This window comes from Natrix helvetica (genome assembly GCF_964273705.1).
Source record: "Natrix helvetica genome assembly, chromosome: 1".
Taxonomy (NCBI): Eukaryota; Metazoa; Chordata; class Lepidosauria; order Squamata; family Natricidae; genus Natrix; species Natrix helvetica.
The window spans coordinates 364,944,611-364,962,097 of NC_138548.1; the positions used below are offsets into that span (position 1 = coordinate 364,944,611).

General features: G+C 49.5%; 2 protein-coding genes across 4 annotated transcripts in view; one reads left to right on the forward strand and one right to left on the reverse strand.

Moving 5' to 3' along the window:
* The window catches only part of LOC309382524 (uncharacterized protein), a gene marked incomplete at its 5' end in the record, with an annotated part of 469,143 nt that overhangs the window by 197,576 nt on the left and 254,080 nt on the right, over window positions 1–17,487 (forward strand). The window lies entirely within an intron of this gene.
* Window positions 1,239–16,585, reverse strand: LOC309384819 (H-2 class II histocompatibility antigen, E-S beta chain-like). Of its 3 annotated transcripts, none has more exons than XM_081938622.1 (6): window positions 16,486–16,585; window positions 12,891–13,163; window positions 2,995–3,276; window positions 2,727–2,840; window positions 2,474–2,497; window positions 1,239–1,612 (listed from the first exon to the last, which is right to left on the reverse strand). In XM_081938622.1, the coding sequence occupies exons 1-6, from the start codon at window positions 16,568–16,570 to the stop codon at window positions 1,599–1,601; spliced, it is 792 nt and encodes a 263-aa protein (XP_081794748.1). In that variant the 5' UTR covers window positions 16,571–16,585; the 3' UTR covers window positions 1,239–1,598. The 3 variants fall into 3 exon arrangements, with proteins under 3 accessions (XP_081794748.1, XP_081794747.1, XP_081794749.1); XM_081938621.1 differs by lacking the exon at window positions 16,486–16,585 and adding an exon at window positions 14,500–14,669; XM_081938623.1 differs by lacking the exons at window positions 2,474–2,497; window positions 16,486–16,585 and adding an exon at window positions 14,500–14,669.

Below are 17,487 nucleotides of genomic sequence, written 5' to 3' on the forward strand. Positions count from 1 at the left end.
GCGAGAGGCTCGTGCCTTCTCGGGGCGGAGAGCAGATTCCGCGATTGGGTCAGCAGGGAGCCGCTCTTCTCCCCCTCCTTGCCTCCATTTGGGCTCCTATTTTGCCCCCACCCACTCTCTCTCTCTCTCTCTCTCTCTGATCTTGGACGCTCGGCCGCCTTCGGCGAGAGCAGCAGAAGCCGCTCTCCTACCGGCGCAAGGTTTTGCTATTTCCTCCTCCACCTGGGTTCCTGGTGATCCCACCTCGCAGACTTCCCACTAGTAACTCCCTCCTCCCCCTCCCGTGTCCCCAGTCCGCTCTCTCTTCCCTTCTTCTCTGTTCGGTTTCTAGCTAACTATCTCCCCCTCGGATCCTGGCAGAACTAAGCAGAGCCGGCTCAGCGGGGCCAGGCCTGTGCCAGGGGAACAGGGGGAAAACGATGTCAGGTGGAGACTCAGCAGCCGCCGCAGCCTCTCCTCAGCCGTTGCCCTTCTCGCTGCCCAAGCCTCCCCCTTTGATGCAGCTCAACCCCGGCGAAGGCCCCGTAGGAGCTCCCGGGCAGGACCAGTCGCTGAAAAACGCCCGCATGGGAGGCCGGCCGGACTGGCCTGCTGGGAAGCCCGTCAGTCTTCTGGCACCTCTCCTTCCGTCGTGCGGGGAACCCAAGCCGCTCCTTCCCTTCGAGCCGGCTTCTCACCAGCCTCTCCGTGGGAGGCTCCTCGGCAACCCCTGTGAAAAGGTCGTTCGAGCACCAAAGGTGTCGCGACACACAGGTTGAGAACCGCTGATCTAGATCAACCCCCTGCTCGATTAGGGGTGACCCATCACCATCTATACCATCAAGCAGGAGACCCCATGCCATTAGATTCTGAGCCCCAAAGAGGGAGGGAGGGAGGCATTGGGTGCCAAAATCTGGCAGGAGTCTCCGGTTGTGAAGGAGGGAAATGGCTCAAATGGCTGGGTGAATGTAGGGGGAAATTGCCACCAATGTCTCCCCAAAAGTGCTTGGAGACCACTGTGTCTGCTGTCATTCTACTCCTCCAGAGGGGGTTTGGGTCGGCTTATCCAGGGAGGGGAAGGGTGTGGACCCCCTCCTTCTTGGAGACTTCCCTTCCCCTCACTGGATAAGCCAACCCAAACCAGTTCTGGCTTGTGACCTGAAGCAGCAGGGATGGTCAATCTAGAGGCAGCGGACGGAGGAGCCTCCTGTGGGGGAAGGAAAGAGGAGGAAGAGGAAGGAAGGAAGAATTGCAGGATTTTCTTACATCGGAAGTTTATTCCTTTACAGCAAAGCAAAGGGAGGGGAAGTGATTCGTAGTAAGAATAATGTAGATGAAGCTGCTGTGGGTTCAAAGCCAGGGGAGATGAGGGGGCTGGAGGGACAGGTCCACCCAGCATTCCTAGGGGCAGTCTAGATCGTCTCCAACCCTCCTTCCCAAGAAAGGGAGGCCCCGAAAGGATGCTTGGTGGGGGGAACTCAGCAGGAGAAGGTCCAGGCTGACATTCTCCACCACTCTCCAAACTGCCACCTTCAGCTTCCATTTTTCACAGGTTGCAAACAGGACAAAGAATCATCAGCTACTAAAGAAATAATTTCCTTTTGCATCAGAGAGCAGGATTAATTCATGAGTGCTGTAGAAAAAGAGATGAGGAAGAAAATTAGAATATAAAGAGAAACTTTTAGTGTAAAAATCATATTATCTTCCCTTTTAGCACCCCAGCCCCAAGGCAGACCCACACTGCAGGGAGGTGGTTGATAGGCAGGGACAGATAGAGGGAGAATGTGCCCATTGTAGGAACGAAAAGGCTGGGATGGATGAGGGATTCCTCCCCATTTCATCTCCAGGGGATTTTGGAATTCTCCCTGACTTAATTAGAGGGTTAATCAAGAGGGCATCCCCCTTCCCCACTCCCTGCAGACGTTCCATATGAAGAAAGAAGAGGGGGCTACAAAGGGGGTGGCAGAAAAAGGTGCAGACTGAGGTCACTTGGCCAGAAATTGTGTGAATTCTCACAAGGAGAAGGGGGGGTCAGGAAGAGGAGCCTGTCAAGGTTCCAACTAATGAGCCCAAATGAGTCTGAATGGGGGGCCAAGAAGGATCACCTCGGATGGGGGAGGGGTGTCTAGTTCAGGGTGAAGTTTTGGAAGTTGGAGTTCATTAAGTTGATAGGGTCATCTCAAGGGCTCAGCTCCACCTTCCATCCAAGTACGAAAGGTGCTTAAGAACGAGCTAACAAGGGTGAAAGAACAATACCTGAGATACTTATGTTAATTATCAGCAATTTATCTGGGAACATCTCCTGCCATTTGCTGAAGTGGCCTTCAATGACACGGTGCATAGTAGCATGGGACTCACCCCTTTCAGAATAGCCACAGGGGTGGAATATTGTTCAGGCATGTTTTTTTAAAAAAGGAACAATTAAAGAATTAAAAAAAAACCACCTATAACTTTTAGGAGGAGTTCAGATAAGGGAGGAAGAGGAGAAACTCACCTGCAGGAGGTTGGATGGGAATTGCTGGAAGGAGAAAAAGACCCAATCAGGACCCTTCATGGGCTGCAGGACTCAGGGGGTCCCCCTCCCCTTTGATAGCCCATAATAGGTTGCAGGATCTTCCCTTAATAGCCCCTCAAACAAGAGAAGCTGCCAAAAATATTCCTCCAGGAGACCCTCTTGGCCACCTGCTGAGAGGCCTCCCCTAGATGGTCCCCTCCCCACAACCTCTCCTCCAGCCCCCCAGACTCACCTTTCTTGCTCTTCAGGTAGGAGAAGAGCCCCACCGCAAAGAAGACCACTCCTATCACAGCTCCCATTATCCCCGTCCAGAGTTTGCTCTTGGCAGAGCTGGAGGTACGGGGCTCTGGAGAAGAAGAAGGAGCCTCACCTGAGCAGGAGGATCAGGCCCACCTTCCCCCAGGAGGGTCCATTCTTATTCTCTCTACAGGGAGGGTCCTTCCCCTTCTCAGGGCAGGATGGGTCCCCAGAGCAGGAGGGGAGGGAGGGGAGGGGCTTACCCCACTGGACGGTGATGGGGGCCTCCAGGCTGGCGTGCTCCACCCTGCAAGTGTAGACATCTCCTCGCTGGGGCTGGGTCTCCAGCATCACCTGCAGCTGGTAGGTCCAGTCTCCATTCTGGAGCTCCTCCCCATAGGCCACGCCCTCCTTCTCCTGCTGTCCGTTCTTCAGCCACTGGATCTCGATCTTCACGGGATAAAAGCCCGTCGCGGTGCAGAGGAGGATGGTGTTGGGGGAAGTGGGTTCCATCTTGGTGGGGGAGATGGTGACGGTGGGCTTGGCTGGAGGGAAGGAGGAGAAGGAGGCACATGAGAGACACAAGTTGGTTAGTTCAAGGCTCCTTTTCTCTCTTAAAAATATTCTGTGTTTTGAGTGTCTGTGGAGATTCTGAGTCAGTCAAGGTCATGGTTGACCCAAAGGAGCTTTCCCCCCACCCCAAAAAAAAAGACATTTCGCTTCTCATCTGAGAAATTTCTTCACTTTTCAGTGCCTGAATCGAAGCTTCTTGGATGAGAAGCAAAATGTCTTGAAGGAAAACCAAAGTCCAGTTGCCTTTGGAGAAAAGACATTTGGGACGGTGTTTGGAGTCATCTTCCAAAGCAAATTGCAGGAAGACATGAAAAGGGATCCTGAAAAATGGGGAAACCTAAATCCTTCCTGGTTGGGATCAGGTGACCTCATCAAAAGGGAAGAATCTTCACAATAGGCAAATCCCACAGCAGAATAGCAGAGTTGGAAGGGACCTTGGAGGTCTTCTAGTCCAACCCCCTGCTCAGGAGGGAAACCCTGTAACATTTCAGACAAGTGGCTGTCCAACCTCTTCTTAAAAACCTCCCGGAATTCCACCAATCAGCTGTTCCAGGCTGCAGGGATCATCACTGCCTATCATTTCCTCCACACACCCAAATGAAGTCCCATTTTTTTAAACACCCCCACCCTCCTCCGAGACACCACTTTCTCCTTCTGTCCATCCAGGAATTTAATTTAATCAACATTTGAAGACCTCTCAGTTTAAAACAGCAGGAACACACAATACATTTTGTCTCCCTCACATGGTGATATTCAAGGTTTGTTCTTAATATCAACTTTAATGCCGAATGCAGTAGAAAATGTGACCCACAAACCCAAACTCTGGCTTAGATATGTTGATGACACTTTCGTGATTTGGCCACATGGAAAAGAAAAACTGGACAACTTCCTCACACATCTCAACAACCTACACCCCAAAATACAATTCACCATGGAAATAGAAGCAAACAACCAACTTCCCTTTCTGGATGTCCTAATCTACAAAAAACCCAATGGCTCCCTAGGACACACCATCTACCAGAAAAAAACACACACCAACCGCTACTTAAATGCACAATCCCATCACCACCCTGCACAGATCAACTCTGTAGCCAAGACCCTCATCTCCAGAACCAAACGCCTAGCCGACAAAGACCACCTGAAAACTGAATTACACAAACTCACAAATGTATTAATCTCCAATGGATTCCAAAGAAAAACAATCACCAACCTAATCCAAAAGGAGACTCCCCCAAAAAACCAAGATACAGAACAGGACAATAGCATCGCCCTCCTCCCTTACATCAAAGGCACCACAGATAAAATCAGCAAAATTCTCCACAAGCACAATATCAGGACAGCCTTCACCACTGACCAAAAAATAGCCAACATCTTAAGAAACCCCAAAGACAAAATCCAGCTAGAAAACCAAGGAGTCTACGAAATACCATGCAAAATCTGCCCAGCAATATACATAGGACAAACAAACAGGAGAATAAATGCACGCATCACAGAACACAAAAACGCAGTAAGGAAAAAAAGAAAAAACTTCTTCCCTTTTCCAGCACCTTAAAGCTACAGGACATGAAATCAACTTTGAAGGAGCCAGGTTAATCTCCAAAACAGAACACCTCCACAAGAGAATAATCATGGAAGCCATCGAAATAGAGAAACACCCCCACAGCATGAACAAACGTGATGATACCTCCCGCCTACCAAACATCTGGAAACCAGCCCTAGCCAACAAACGAACACCACCCACCACCCAAGCCGTTACAATACAAAACAACAATGCACACACAGCCTGCACCAATCAGCACCAATCTACCAATCATGATACAACCACACAACCAATCATTCCACTTACTGAAACAAAGCCAGCACCCCATCCCCTCCCACCAAGACTTACAGAAAGACGGCAGCTCCGTTCCCATTTTAAGCCCACATTTTGAGCCCACGCTTGAAGATGGCAGGTGAGATCCTGCCGAAACGTTGCAAAGACAATCTCAACCTTACATGATGAACTTTTAACTGGGTGAACCCAAAGGATGTACGTTAGAGTTGAAATTTCACAGCATAATGCCAAAATGTCTGTCTTATTAAATTGGAGTTTTAAGGATAACTTTGCCTTGGACAATGATTTAATTCTGCATGATATTTGGAATGCTGACATTATTTCAACTCTCCCATAAATCTTTTTACTTTCACTGGGGTACTGAATCCCAGTTCTGACCCAATCCTGGGCAGGACGAAATTTCAGTGAAGATGGAAGAAGGAAAGAATGCAGCAGAGAAGGCTAAGGATGATGGATCGCTTATTTTTGTCGAAACTATCTATGCACCTTCTAAAGAAATAGTTCAACTTGCAGAGGCGAGGGAAAGGGAACTTTAGCTGGGCGCCTGGCAAAAGGAACCGAAACCAAGATTTTCCTCACAGACGGAATGAGACCTGCGAGATGAAGCTTCGGGATTTATTGCTTCTCAAGAATGCCTGCTAGAAGGAGAGGGCCCCCCCCCCAAGGGAACTCTGACAGACGGCTGGAGGATGGGGAGAAGAGCAGATGAATGGAGGTCTCAGCCGCTCTCACGCAGCCAGTCTTTGATGGGCCCTCAGGACCAATTCCGACGCCTAAATGTGAGTGAAAAAAAAAACCTGGGGCCCCCAGAACCACCCGGGTGGAGCCTAGCAAAGCCCACATTATCCTTTCCCAGCAGAGAAACGGCTGCGCAGTGGAGCGGAGACCTTGGTTCTTTCCACACAGCCACCAGCGAATCAGCACCCCCCCCTCCTGGAGTGAAAAAAAGTTGGGAAGTAAAAACTAACCAGCCGAAAGGGGCCTGGAACACTTTCACCTCCCCCCCTCTGCAAAGTGATGGCTCTGAACCCATCAATCAAGCCAATCCAGGTTGGGCTTTCTTCCCGGGTCGTGGATGGGCTCAATGCCAGTGGACGCCTGCCCCTTCCCAACAAATGGCGCCACCCCAAATGGCTGCTCAGAGGCAGAGCCAGGGACTGGGACCACCACAGGGCCCAGCCCCCCCACCAATGCCTCAGCAGGCTTTTGCCCAACCGATGGGTGTGGCCCCACAAAGAGGCTTACCACCCCAAGCAGCAGGCCAACAGGTTGCTCCGGTTCAACCACCAGTACCCCCTCCTCCTCCCACACCCCCAAGGTTCCGTGCAACCTATCATTCATTTCATTTCATTTCATTTATTGGATTTGTCAACCGCTCCCTCTCCCCAAGGGGACTCGGGGCGGTGTACAGACAGAATAAAAACATTATATACAACAATTACACAACCCCATAAAAACAAATTAAACACAAGTCTGTACAGTAGTGCAAGAATTAATTGGTGATTAAAACCAGATTAAAATACCCCAATTTAAAATAACCAGCCGGGAGAGTCAAGGGAGTAGATCATGATTGTGATTGGGCCAGGCCAGCTAATTGGAACAGGTGGGTCTTGAGTTTCTTACGGAAGGAGCGGAGATCAGTGATGACTCTAATGTCAGGGGGGAGGTCGTTCCAGAGGGTCGGGCCCATCACAGAGAAGGCCCTACTTCTGGGCGTCGCCCGCCGGCATTGTTTGGTGGACGGCACCCGGAGGAGTCCCTCTCTGTGAGAGCGTATTGGTCGCAGGGATGTATGGGGTAGGATGCGATCCCGCAAATAACTAGGCCCTGAGCCATGGAGCGCTTTAAAGGTGAGAATCAGCACCTTGAAATGCACCCGAAAAGCCACAGGTAGCCAGTGCAGCTCGCGCAGGAGAGGTGTTACATGGGAGTACCTGGTACTCCCCATAATTGCCCGCGCGGCCGCATTCTGGACCAGCTGCAGCCCTCGGGTGCATCTCAAAGGGAGCCCCATGTAGAGAGCATTGCAGTAATCCAAACGTGACGTCACCAGGGCGTGAGTGACTGTGCGAAGGGCGTCCCGGTCCAGTAGGGGGCGCAATTGGCGCACCAGGCGAACCTGGTGGAAGGCCCCCATAGCCACGGCCGTCACGTGGTCGTCCAGCGACAGCTGCGTATCTAGGAGGACGCCCAAATTGCGCGCCCGGTCCACGGGGGGGAGCTGCTCACCCCCAATGGCCAGAGATGGAACCTATGATGGCAGCCGAGACAAACTAGCTTACTTTATGAATCGAGTATTGGCGTACGTTGACCAAGTAGGCCCACAATACCGGATGGATCGAGAACTGAACCAAGAAATAGCAGAGGGGATGAATGAAGGAGAGGCAGCACAATGGATAGCGGAACTCCATGAAGAAGCAGCTCCTGAGTTAGATGACATAACGGGGTTCATCCAACTGATGCGGGCCCGATTTTACGATGTGGCCCAACAGGTAGATGCTGAAGACCAGATCCAGGAATTACGACAGGGGGGTCGGCCGGTCAAAGAATTAGTTTGGGAATTCCGGAGAATAGCTGGAAGACTACGTTACTGGCCAGAGAGACTATTGGTCTATACGTTCAAAAAGGCCTTAGATCCCAAACTGAAAGAAGCTTGTGCCATAAGGGGGACCCCAGATCGTATCCAAGAATGGTACACCACTGCAATCATACTGGACCATGAGATTAACACCTATCCAAAGCCGGGTACCAGAACCCCTGAAAAAAAACCGTTAGCCCACCGAATGCAGAGGCAGCAAACTGAAAAGCCCCCACCAACCCCGCGTTCCTGGGGCCCCAAAATAAAGTGCTACCCTTGTGGTCAGCTTGGGCACCGGGCATCTACATGCTGGGCTCCAGCCCCAGTTCCACAACCACGCCAACCACCTGCCAACACAATCAAGGAAACCACCAGAAAACCACCAGAAAAAAGTCGTCTGGCACAACAGCCAGCAGGGGCAGAGAGCAGAGCCACTGAAAACGCCCTGGCCACCTCAGAGGAGGAAGAGGAAGGAAACCCAGAAGACGACCCAATGGTGAGTGCACCTATTCGCCCCTTCCAGATAAAAGCCAAACTCCAAATACCGAAAACGGGGGTAGAAGGGGAAGTTGGGGTGATTATAGATACCGGCTGCACCCGATGCTTAATCAGCATGTCAATAGTGGAGCAACTAGGTATACGCACCAGACCCCTAAAAAATCCCATTCCGTTTGAGCAAGTGGATGGAACCCTAATTGGGGGAGCTCCGGCTACAAAGATCACTGAGTGAGTAAAGCTGGTGATAGGCCGCCACTATGAGTTCCTCAGGATGATATATCAATTAAAAGATGATGAGGGAAGAATTCAATACAAAACAGAAGAAAAGAAGAATATTATTCATAAATACTTCACAAAACTATACGCAGAAGATAGTATGGAGGAAAGCAAAATAAAGCATTATTTAAACACAGCAAAGATAACACCAATCTCAAAAGAGCAAAGGGAGGCGATAAACAGGCCAATAACATTAGCCGAAGTGGAACTAGTCTTGAAAAACCAGAAAAATAATAAAACCCCAGGACCAGATGGAATACCGGTGGAGCTATACAAATATAATAAAATAATATTGGAAGAGTTAGGGATGGAAATGCTTAATGAAGTTTTAGGAAAAGCCAAGATACCTGAATCATGGACAGAAGCAATAATATCGCTGATCCCAAAAGAAGAAACCAGCCTACAAGAAATTCAAAACTACGGGCCAATTTCATTACTAAACTCCGATTATAAAATATTTGCAGCAATTATGGCAGGAAGAATTAAAAGGTTTTAAATGAACGAATATATCCAGACCAAAACGGATTTTTACCTCACAGACACATTAGAAATAATACGAGAATCATTCTAGATATAATAGAGTACTACGAGGCGCATCCAGAAAAACAAATGGTACTGGTTTTCCTTGATGCACAAAAAGCATTTGACAACGTAATCTGGAAATTTATAATAACACTATTGGATGAGATGAAATTCGGAGAAAAGTTTATAAAAATGATAGAAGGATTTTATAACAATCAGACAGCCAAAGTTCTGATGAATGGAGAATTAACAGAGAAGATTGAAATAAAAAAAGGAGTCAGACAGGGATGTCCCCTCTCTCCTTTGCTGTTTATATTGACTTTGGAAATTTTATTAAATGAAATTCGGAAGGACCAGGCAATAAAAGGTTTAAGACTCAAAAATGAAGAATATAAGGCCCAAGGCTATGCCGATGACTTAGTATTTGTTCTACAGGATCCAGTAGAATCCAGTCTGAAATGAATTCAAAAATTAGAAGAATATGGCAAAGTGGCAGGACTAAAGATCAATAAAAACAAAACAAAAATGATAACCAAGAACATGACAAAAAAGCAAGAAGAGGAACTGGAAGTAACAACCAGAATGCAAATAACTAAGAAAGTGAAATACTTGGGGATCTGGGCGTGGGCAAAATGTTCCACAATTAAAGATGATAACTATAATAGATTAGTGATACAAATAAAGAAAGAGTTAGAAAATTGGAAAAATATTCAACTATCACTCATGGGACGTATAGCGACAATTAAAACAAATATTTTACCAAGAATCTTATTCCTGTTGTAAGCCGCACCTATTAATCCGAGTAAAAAATTCTTTCAAGAATTAAACAAAATTACCGCTAGGTTTATTTGGCAGGGACGAAAAGCGAGGATTAAACTAAAGTCAATGCAAGACAGCAAGGAGAGGGGAGGTTTAGCATTACCAAATTGGGATCTATACGCATCAGCAGTATCAATAACATGGGTGAAGGATTGGATAGAGCTAAAGAATAAAAGAATTTTGACCTTGGAAGGCCATGATTTGCAAGCAAGCTGGCATACATTCCTATGGGATGATAAAAATAAAACGCACAAATACTTTCAAAATCATTTAATTAGAAGAGCGTTATTGCAAAAATGGCTCAAAATATAAAAAAAAAACCCACTATGTGAAAATTCCGAATTGGCTATCACCGACAGAAAGGACGACTCATCCAGATTTGATAGATTTGAACAAAATGCTAAGATATAGAGACTTAATTGATAGACAGGGAAACTTAAAAACAATTAAAGAATTGGCAGAACAGAACATGAAAGTTCACTGGCTAACTTACCTTCAAATCAAAACTAAATACAATAAAGATACCAAATTATATGACATCGAAACAGAACCACACGAATTGGATAAAATTATTCAAAGCTCAGATAGAAAGATGATAGGGAGAATATATAAATTTCTCCTGAAGTATAAAATGGAAGAGGAAATTGTGAAAGAACAAATGATAAAACAGGCGCAGAACTTTGCATATAATATTGAATTAGACAAATGGGAAAAATTTTGGGGAACAAATTTAAAAATGACTCTCTCAGTTGAACACAAGGAAAACCAGTACAAAATGTTTTATAGATGGCACCTGGCACCAACAAGGTTAGCTAAAATATCAACAAATGCCTCCCCAAAATGTTGGAAATGCGAATCGATACACGGAACGTATTGCCATTTATGGTGGACCTGTGAGGAGGCTAAAAAACTTTGGAAAAAGATCAAAAATTGGCTGGAGGCAATAAGGGGGGTTAAAATAGAATGGAAAGCTGATTTTTTTTATTAGGAATAATGTCTGCGAAATACAAAAAAGAAATCCAGTATTTAATACTACATATAACTACGGCGGCAAGGATTGCCTTTGACCAGAAATGGAAAAACAAACATAACTCCAAGCGAAGATGAAATAATAAGAAAGATTATGGATTGTGCTGAAATGGACAAACTAACTAAAGACATTCAGGGAAAAGAAGAATCAGAATTCTACCAGAAATGGGATAAATGGTACAGGTGGATGGAGGAAAGAAACAAGAATCAATGAAGGAAGGTAACAAAACTCAAAAATAATAGTTATGAGTAAAATAAGAAAGTTAAGAATGGTGAAACTCAAATGAAATACAATTGAATGGGAAATAATATAAGGTGATTGCTATCGATTGATAATTGCTACTGGAAAGAACAGGAAGCTCCTGTTTGTATTGCACTGTGTAAATGTGTTGTACGCCTAAGTTTTGTGTCTGTGTATTTTATATGTTTGTTAATTAAATATTTTTTTAAAAAAGACTCAGAGGGGATTTTTCCCAGAGAAATGGAGGCCGAATTGATTTTGGGGAGAGTTCAGGAAAGGCTGAGAGCCTCTCTTGGTGGCCAGAGAAAAGCTTTGGCCCCTCGGGGGAAGGAGACGCCCGCCCAGATCTCTCCGGAGAGAAAAGTCAGCTCAGAAGTCAAAGAAAAAGAAGAGAAAATCCCCCCAAAGAGACTCAAGAAACACCCAGTGATTTCAGGTCTCCTGAACTGCAGCGGACCAACAATTTGCTCTAAATGCACGGAGTATTTATTCAAAGAAAGGAAACGAAGGCGAAGGGACTAAGAAAAACAGATTTAATATTCTTTGCTTCTCCTCTGAAATATTTTCATGGCAGTAAAAATAATACTTTTGTGAGGAGGGATTTCACAGGAAGGAAATATATGAATCCCAATGAAATTCAGGATCACTATTTTGAATTTATCAGAAAAATGCATTCTGCTTAGGGGGAGAAAGCTGGGGAGAAACAAAGTCAAAGGGACTAAGGCACTTTCAGGAGTTAGGAAAAATCATTAGAGAAATTAGTAGAAGGGAGGAAATTTCCATGGTAAATATTGCTGGAATGGGAATTATTTCAAATGTGCCAGATGACAAGAATGTTGAATTGATAGTAAGAAATAATTAAATGTTGAATATTATCAGTCAGGGGATTATTATCTCCAGGAAAACATCATCTTTGGTGGTAAAACTATTTCAAACTCTCTCTCAAATTTGAGAGAATATTATTCACTCGTTTCCTAATTCTGATATCCTATTAGATGGATGTCATTGTTCTCCTAGCTTATTATATTATTTATGTATATATGTTATTATTTATGTATTTATTTTATTTTGTATTTATTTATTTTATTATGTATTTATTTTATTATGCATTTATTTTATTGCTTGTTTATTTATTTTATTATTTACGTATTTATTTATTTTATTATGTATTTATTTTATTATTTTATTATGCATTTATTTTATTGCTTGTTTATTTATTTTATTATTTACGTATTTATTTATTTTATTATTTGTTTATTTTATTAATTTTTAATTTTTAAATTTTTATTTATTTATTTTTTCATTTATTCATTTAGTTTTAATTTGTTGATTTAGTGTCATGCACTTATTTATTTTACTTTACTTTCCTGACTTCTAAAGGTTTGTGGATGAAGAGATTCGATCTCTTGGGGGTATCCAGGGGATCCCAAATTCCGGGGAGGGGAAGGTTTGGGGTCCTTGAGGGGGGAGAAGGGGGGAGTTGTGGGAATGAATGAGGGTCAGAGGGAGAATTGGAGGGAGGAGGAGGAGGAGGAGAACTAAGGAGGAAAACTTCACCCGGGAGAGTCTCCGTCAAGGGAGGGGAAGGAAAAGGGGGGTCCCCACATCCCCTTCCCCCAAATCCCCCCCAAACTCCCCCCTCCTCCAGACTCCCCCCTCCCCTCACACTGCCCCTCCCCCAAACTCCCCCTCCCCCAAACTCCCCCCTCCCCCCAAACTCCCCCCTCCCCCCCAAACTCCCCCCAAACTCCCCCCTCCCCCCAAACTCCCCCCCTCCCCTCGGACTCACCTCTCCGCCCAACCACAGGGCCGCCCTGGAGAGCCTCGTAGTTGTGCCGGCAGAAGGAATCCACTTGGGCCTTCTTGTACTGCAGGTACTGCTTATCGCTGTTCCACTTGTCCACATCCACCTTCCCAAACTCCGTGAGGGCCACGAACTCCCCGAGGTCGCTGTCGAAGCGGAAATACTCCTGCCGGTCGTAGAACTGCCTCTCCAGGTATCTCACCCGCTGCGTCCCGTTGAGGAAGCGGCACTCGGACTTCTCCTGGTGCAGGAAATGGGCTGGGAGGGGGAGGAGGAGGAGGAAGAAGGCTGTCAGGAGGGACTCCGGGGGCCCATCGTTCCCAGCCTCCAGCAAAGGGGGGATCCACTCGGGAAGGGAGGATGGCGGGGCACCTTCCGGGAGAGTCAGGCGTAAAACGCTCCCAGCCGCTATGAAAGGAGGAGGGTCCCACGGAAGGAGGGAGGGGGGATGGAGGTCTTCCGTGAGAGACTGGAGGAGGGAAAGGGGACCCTCTCAGTCCCAGAGGAAGGCAGACTTGCTGGCCGGAAGGGGGTGGGGGTGGGGCAGGAAAGAAAGAGGGGGAGGGGAGGGAGGAGCCTCCTGGTGGACCCCCCCCCCATCCTCCCAGGGTGGGAAAAGGCAGGCAGAAGCTCAGCTGGTCGAGCAGGGAACGTTGGGTCTAAAGGAGGAGGAATGATGGGGGGGAGGGCTGGAGGGAAGGTAATATCCATATCTCCCCCCCTCTCTTCCTTTGGGGTGGAGGGGAAAATAGGGAGGGGGCACAATGAGGACATCTAGACTGAGGCTCCTGGGGTCTCCCAGCCCTACAGCCCCCACCTTCCCTGGGTCGCCCCAACTTTTCTTCTTTCCCCCTAATCTCCAGCCCAACTCCCTCCCTTGGGGGGATCCTCGGGGATCCCACCTGTTTCCTAGCCCCCTCCCCCCAAAGACCCCTTGCACCCTCCCCCAGGAGCCTCTCAAAGGGAGGGTCTCCAGCCCCCTTCACAAAGGGGAGTTTTTGAGAGCCAATTGAGAGGAGCGACTCAGAGCCTCCAAATCCCCTTCTCTCACTTCCCCCTCCAGGTCCCTATGGAGCCATGGGGGATTATGGGGGGTGCGTGGGGGGTTCTTGGTCTCCCCAAATTCAGAGCTCCCCCAGAAGGGACGGAAGCCCCCCCTCTTGCCTGACCTTCAAAGCCTCAAATTTGAGATTCAGAAGAAAAAGTGGAAGTTTCTGAAGAAGCCAAAATCCTTTTGCTCAAATGGATCTTTTTCCTTCTGGGGATTCAGGGCTGAAAATGCCTCACTTTCCCTCTTTCGCTTTCGCTTTTCCTTCCCTTCCTCTCTCCAGGCAGCCCACTCCCACCCAGGCACTTGGGGAGGGGCGAGAGAGAGGCTCGGCTGAGACCCCCACTCGGCTACCATAGGGGAAGGGGGAGGGGTCCCTCTCTGTCCTCCTGGGGGGGATATATGGGAGGAAGGGGGAGGAGACCACGCAGAGATCGAGGCTGTTGGAGGCTCTGGAGACCCAGCAGTTTCCTTCCCCCTCCGGGGGTCTTTCCCAACCTCCTCCTCCCCCCAACCCCCTCCTCCCCCGCCCAGCCCCCTCCTTACCGGGGGTCTCCTTCCCCCCTTCGCTTCCGGGGATCCGGGCCAACGCCCCCACCAGCAGCATCAGGGGGAGCCCAGGAAAAGCCATGGATGCCGCCCCACAAGCGCCCCAAAGAGAGAGGAGAAAGACGCCGATGCCTCCAGCCCCAGAGGCGGAATCGGAGGGTCTGGATTGGGGGGAGGAGGAGTTTCCCTCGGACTTCGGAAGTGGGAGTGTCCGAAAGGAGCAGGAGGACCAATGGGAATCCTCCCTTCTGCAGCGTCATCGGTCTCCGGGCAGAGCCTCCCTTGACTTCACCCGATAGAAGACTTAGTGAGAGAAGCGGAGAAAGGGGGAGGGGGAATAATTTCAGTCGGGGGGGGAATGCATTCGAGGGGGCTGTTTCATGCCAGCTCCGGAGGGGAATCTGGACTTCCTTTTGCCCCATTTCCCCCCCCGCCCCCCCACGATTCTCATCCGGTCTCCCTTCCTCTGTGCGCCTGGAGGGTGGCCTAGATGCCCTTTGAGTTCCCACAGTGCCCAGAGGGAGCCCAGGCTGGAGCTGCGGAGACTCCAGAAGAGCGATGTGGATCCAGAGCTCGAGGGGTCCTTCTGGGCTCTCCCCCCCCCGCTCAGTATGGAAGGAGGGAGCCCCCAAAACAGCTGCACCGGGTGACAAGGGGGGAGGGGCAGCCCCACAGCCAGCCAGGACTTGGGGGTCCCACACTCACCCCAATCCGAAGGGAAGCCAGGAAAACCCTCAGCTGACAGTCCAGGCAGGAGGAGGCGGAGAGGATCTGCAGGGATCCCTCCTGATCCAGCCGGATCCTCTCTCCCCAGCCCCTCCTCCTTCACGGGGGAATCTCCGTAGGGATCCAGGGGTGAAATCTAAATTTCCCCCCTATTCTTTCTTTCTTTCTTTCTTTCTTTCTTTCTTTCTTTCTTTCTTTCTTTCTCTCTTTCTTTCTTTCTCTCTTTCGCAACCCCCTCCCTCCCCCCTTTTTGGTGGGTAGACTCATCTGAAGAGGAACTGCAGCCGCTGCGTCCCGTTGAGGAAGCGGCCCTGGTCCTTCGTCTGGGCCAGGAAATGGGCTGTGAGGGGGAGGGGGAGGAGGAAGGCTGTCAGGAGGACTCCAGGGCCCATCGCTCCCAGCCGCTAGGAAAGGAGGAGGGTCCCACGGAAGGAGGGAGGGGGGCTGGAGATCTTCCGCGAGAGCCTGGAGGAAGACGCTCCCTGGAGAAGGGAAAGGGGACTCTCTCAGTCCCAGAGAGGAAGGCAGACTTGCTGAGGGGGGGGGGTGTCTAGTGGGGGGGAGGGAGGAAAGAAAGGGGGGGGGAATCCCAAAATATCCTCCCCTGCAGCCCCTCAAGATCCCTTCAAAGGGAGGGTTTCCAGCCCCTTTCACAAAGGGGACCCAGATCCGGAGAAGCAACTCAGAGCCCCCAATATCCTCCCTCAGTTCCCCCTCCCCCTCCAGGCCCCGATGGAGCCATGGGGGATTGTGGGGGGGGTGTTCTTTGTCTCCTCCCCAAATTCAGGGTCTCCCCCAGAAGGGACGGAAGCCCCCCTCTTGCCTGACCTTCAAAGCCTCAAATTTGAGATTCAGAAGAAAAAGTGGAAGTTTCTGAAGAAGCCAAAATCCTTTTGCTCAAATGAATCTTTTTCCTTCTGGGGATTCAGGGCTGAAAATGCCTCACTTTCCCTCTTTCGCTTTCGCTTTTCCTTCCCTTCCTCTCTCCAGGCAGCCCACTCCGACCCAGGCACTTGGGGAGGGGCGAGAGAGAGCCGCGGCTGAGACCCCCACTCGGCTACCATCGGGGATCGGGGTGGGGTCCCTCTCCGTTTCTCCTGTGAGGGGGGAATTGGGGAGGAAGGGGGAGGAGACCACGCAGAGATCGAGGCTGTTGGAGGCTCTGGAGGCCCAGCACTTTCCTTCCCCCTCCGGGGGTCTTTCCCAACCTCCTCCTCACCCCCAACCTCCTCCTCCCCCGCCCAGCCCCCTCCTTACCGGGGGTCTCCTTCCCCCCTTCGCTTCCGGGGATCCGGGCCAGCGCCCCCACCAGCAGCATCAGGGGGAGCCCAGGGAAAGCCATGGATGCCGCCCCACAAGCGCCCCAAAGAGAGAGGAGAAAGACGCCGATGCCTCCAGCCCCAGAGGCGGAATCGGGGGGTCTGGATTGGGGGGAGGAGGAGTTTCCCTCGGACTTCGGAAGTGGGAGTGTCCAGAAGGAGCAGGAGGACCAATGGGAATCCTCCCTCTGCAGCGTCACCGGTCTCCGGGCAGAGCCTCCCTTGACTTCACCCGATAGAAGACTTAGTTCGGCGCAGAGAAGAAACTCAAGTTGGTTATTCAGCCCAAGACCCCTTTTCCCTCCTCAGAATATTCTAAGACCACCTCAAAGGGAGGGTCTCCCTCCCCCTGCACAAAAGGGAGAGTTTGGGGGAGTTAATTTCCCAGGCCCTTCTCTCAAAGCCTCCCCTCCACCCCCGCCCTCCAGGTCCTGATTGTGGAATCGGGGATTATGGGATGGGGGGGTCCTTGGTCCCCTCCCCAAATTAAGGGGCTCCCCAAAAGGGCTCCAAGCTCCCCTCTTGCTTGACCTTCAAAGCCTCAAGTTTGAGATTCGGAAGAAAAAGTGAATTTTCTGAAGCTGCCAAAATTCTTTTTCTTGTACGGAGTTTTGGTGTCATTTGTGGATTCAGGTCTGAAAATGCCTCAGTTTCCCTCTTTCGCTTCCCGTCTCCTTCCTCTTTTAACGGAAGAAGCTTTGGGGGCTCCAAAGGGATTTGGGCCTTGAAGCTCCCACTTCTCTTGCCCTCCAACCCCTTTCCCAAAGTCTCTCTTGGGGGGTCTCAGCTCCTTTCTCCCCCCACTCTGCTCCCCAGCATCCGTGGGTCCCTCCCAGCCCCCCTCCTTAGAATAGAATAGAATAATAGAGTTGGAAGAGACCTTGGAGGTCTTCTAGTCCACCCCCCTGCCTAGGCAGGAAACCCTACACCACTTCAGACA

Coding starts and splice junctions, on each gene's coding strand:
- LOC309384819 (XM_081938622.1), bottom strand. CDS start 16,570: ATGGCTTTCCCTGGGCTCCCCCTGATGCTGCTGGTGGGGGCGCTGGCC. Junction 13,164..16,485: donor AGGGGGGAAGGAGACCCCCG/GTAAGGAGGGGG, acceptor TCCCCCTCCCAG/CCCATTTCCTGCACCAGGAG. Junction 2,498..2,726: donor CTACCTGAAGAGCAAGAAAG/GTGAGTCTGGGG, acceptor TTCTCCTTCCAG/CAATTCCCATCCAACCTCCT.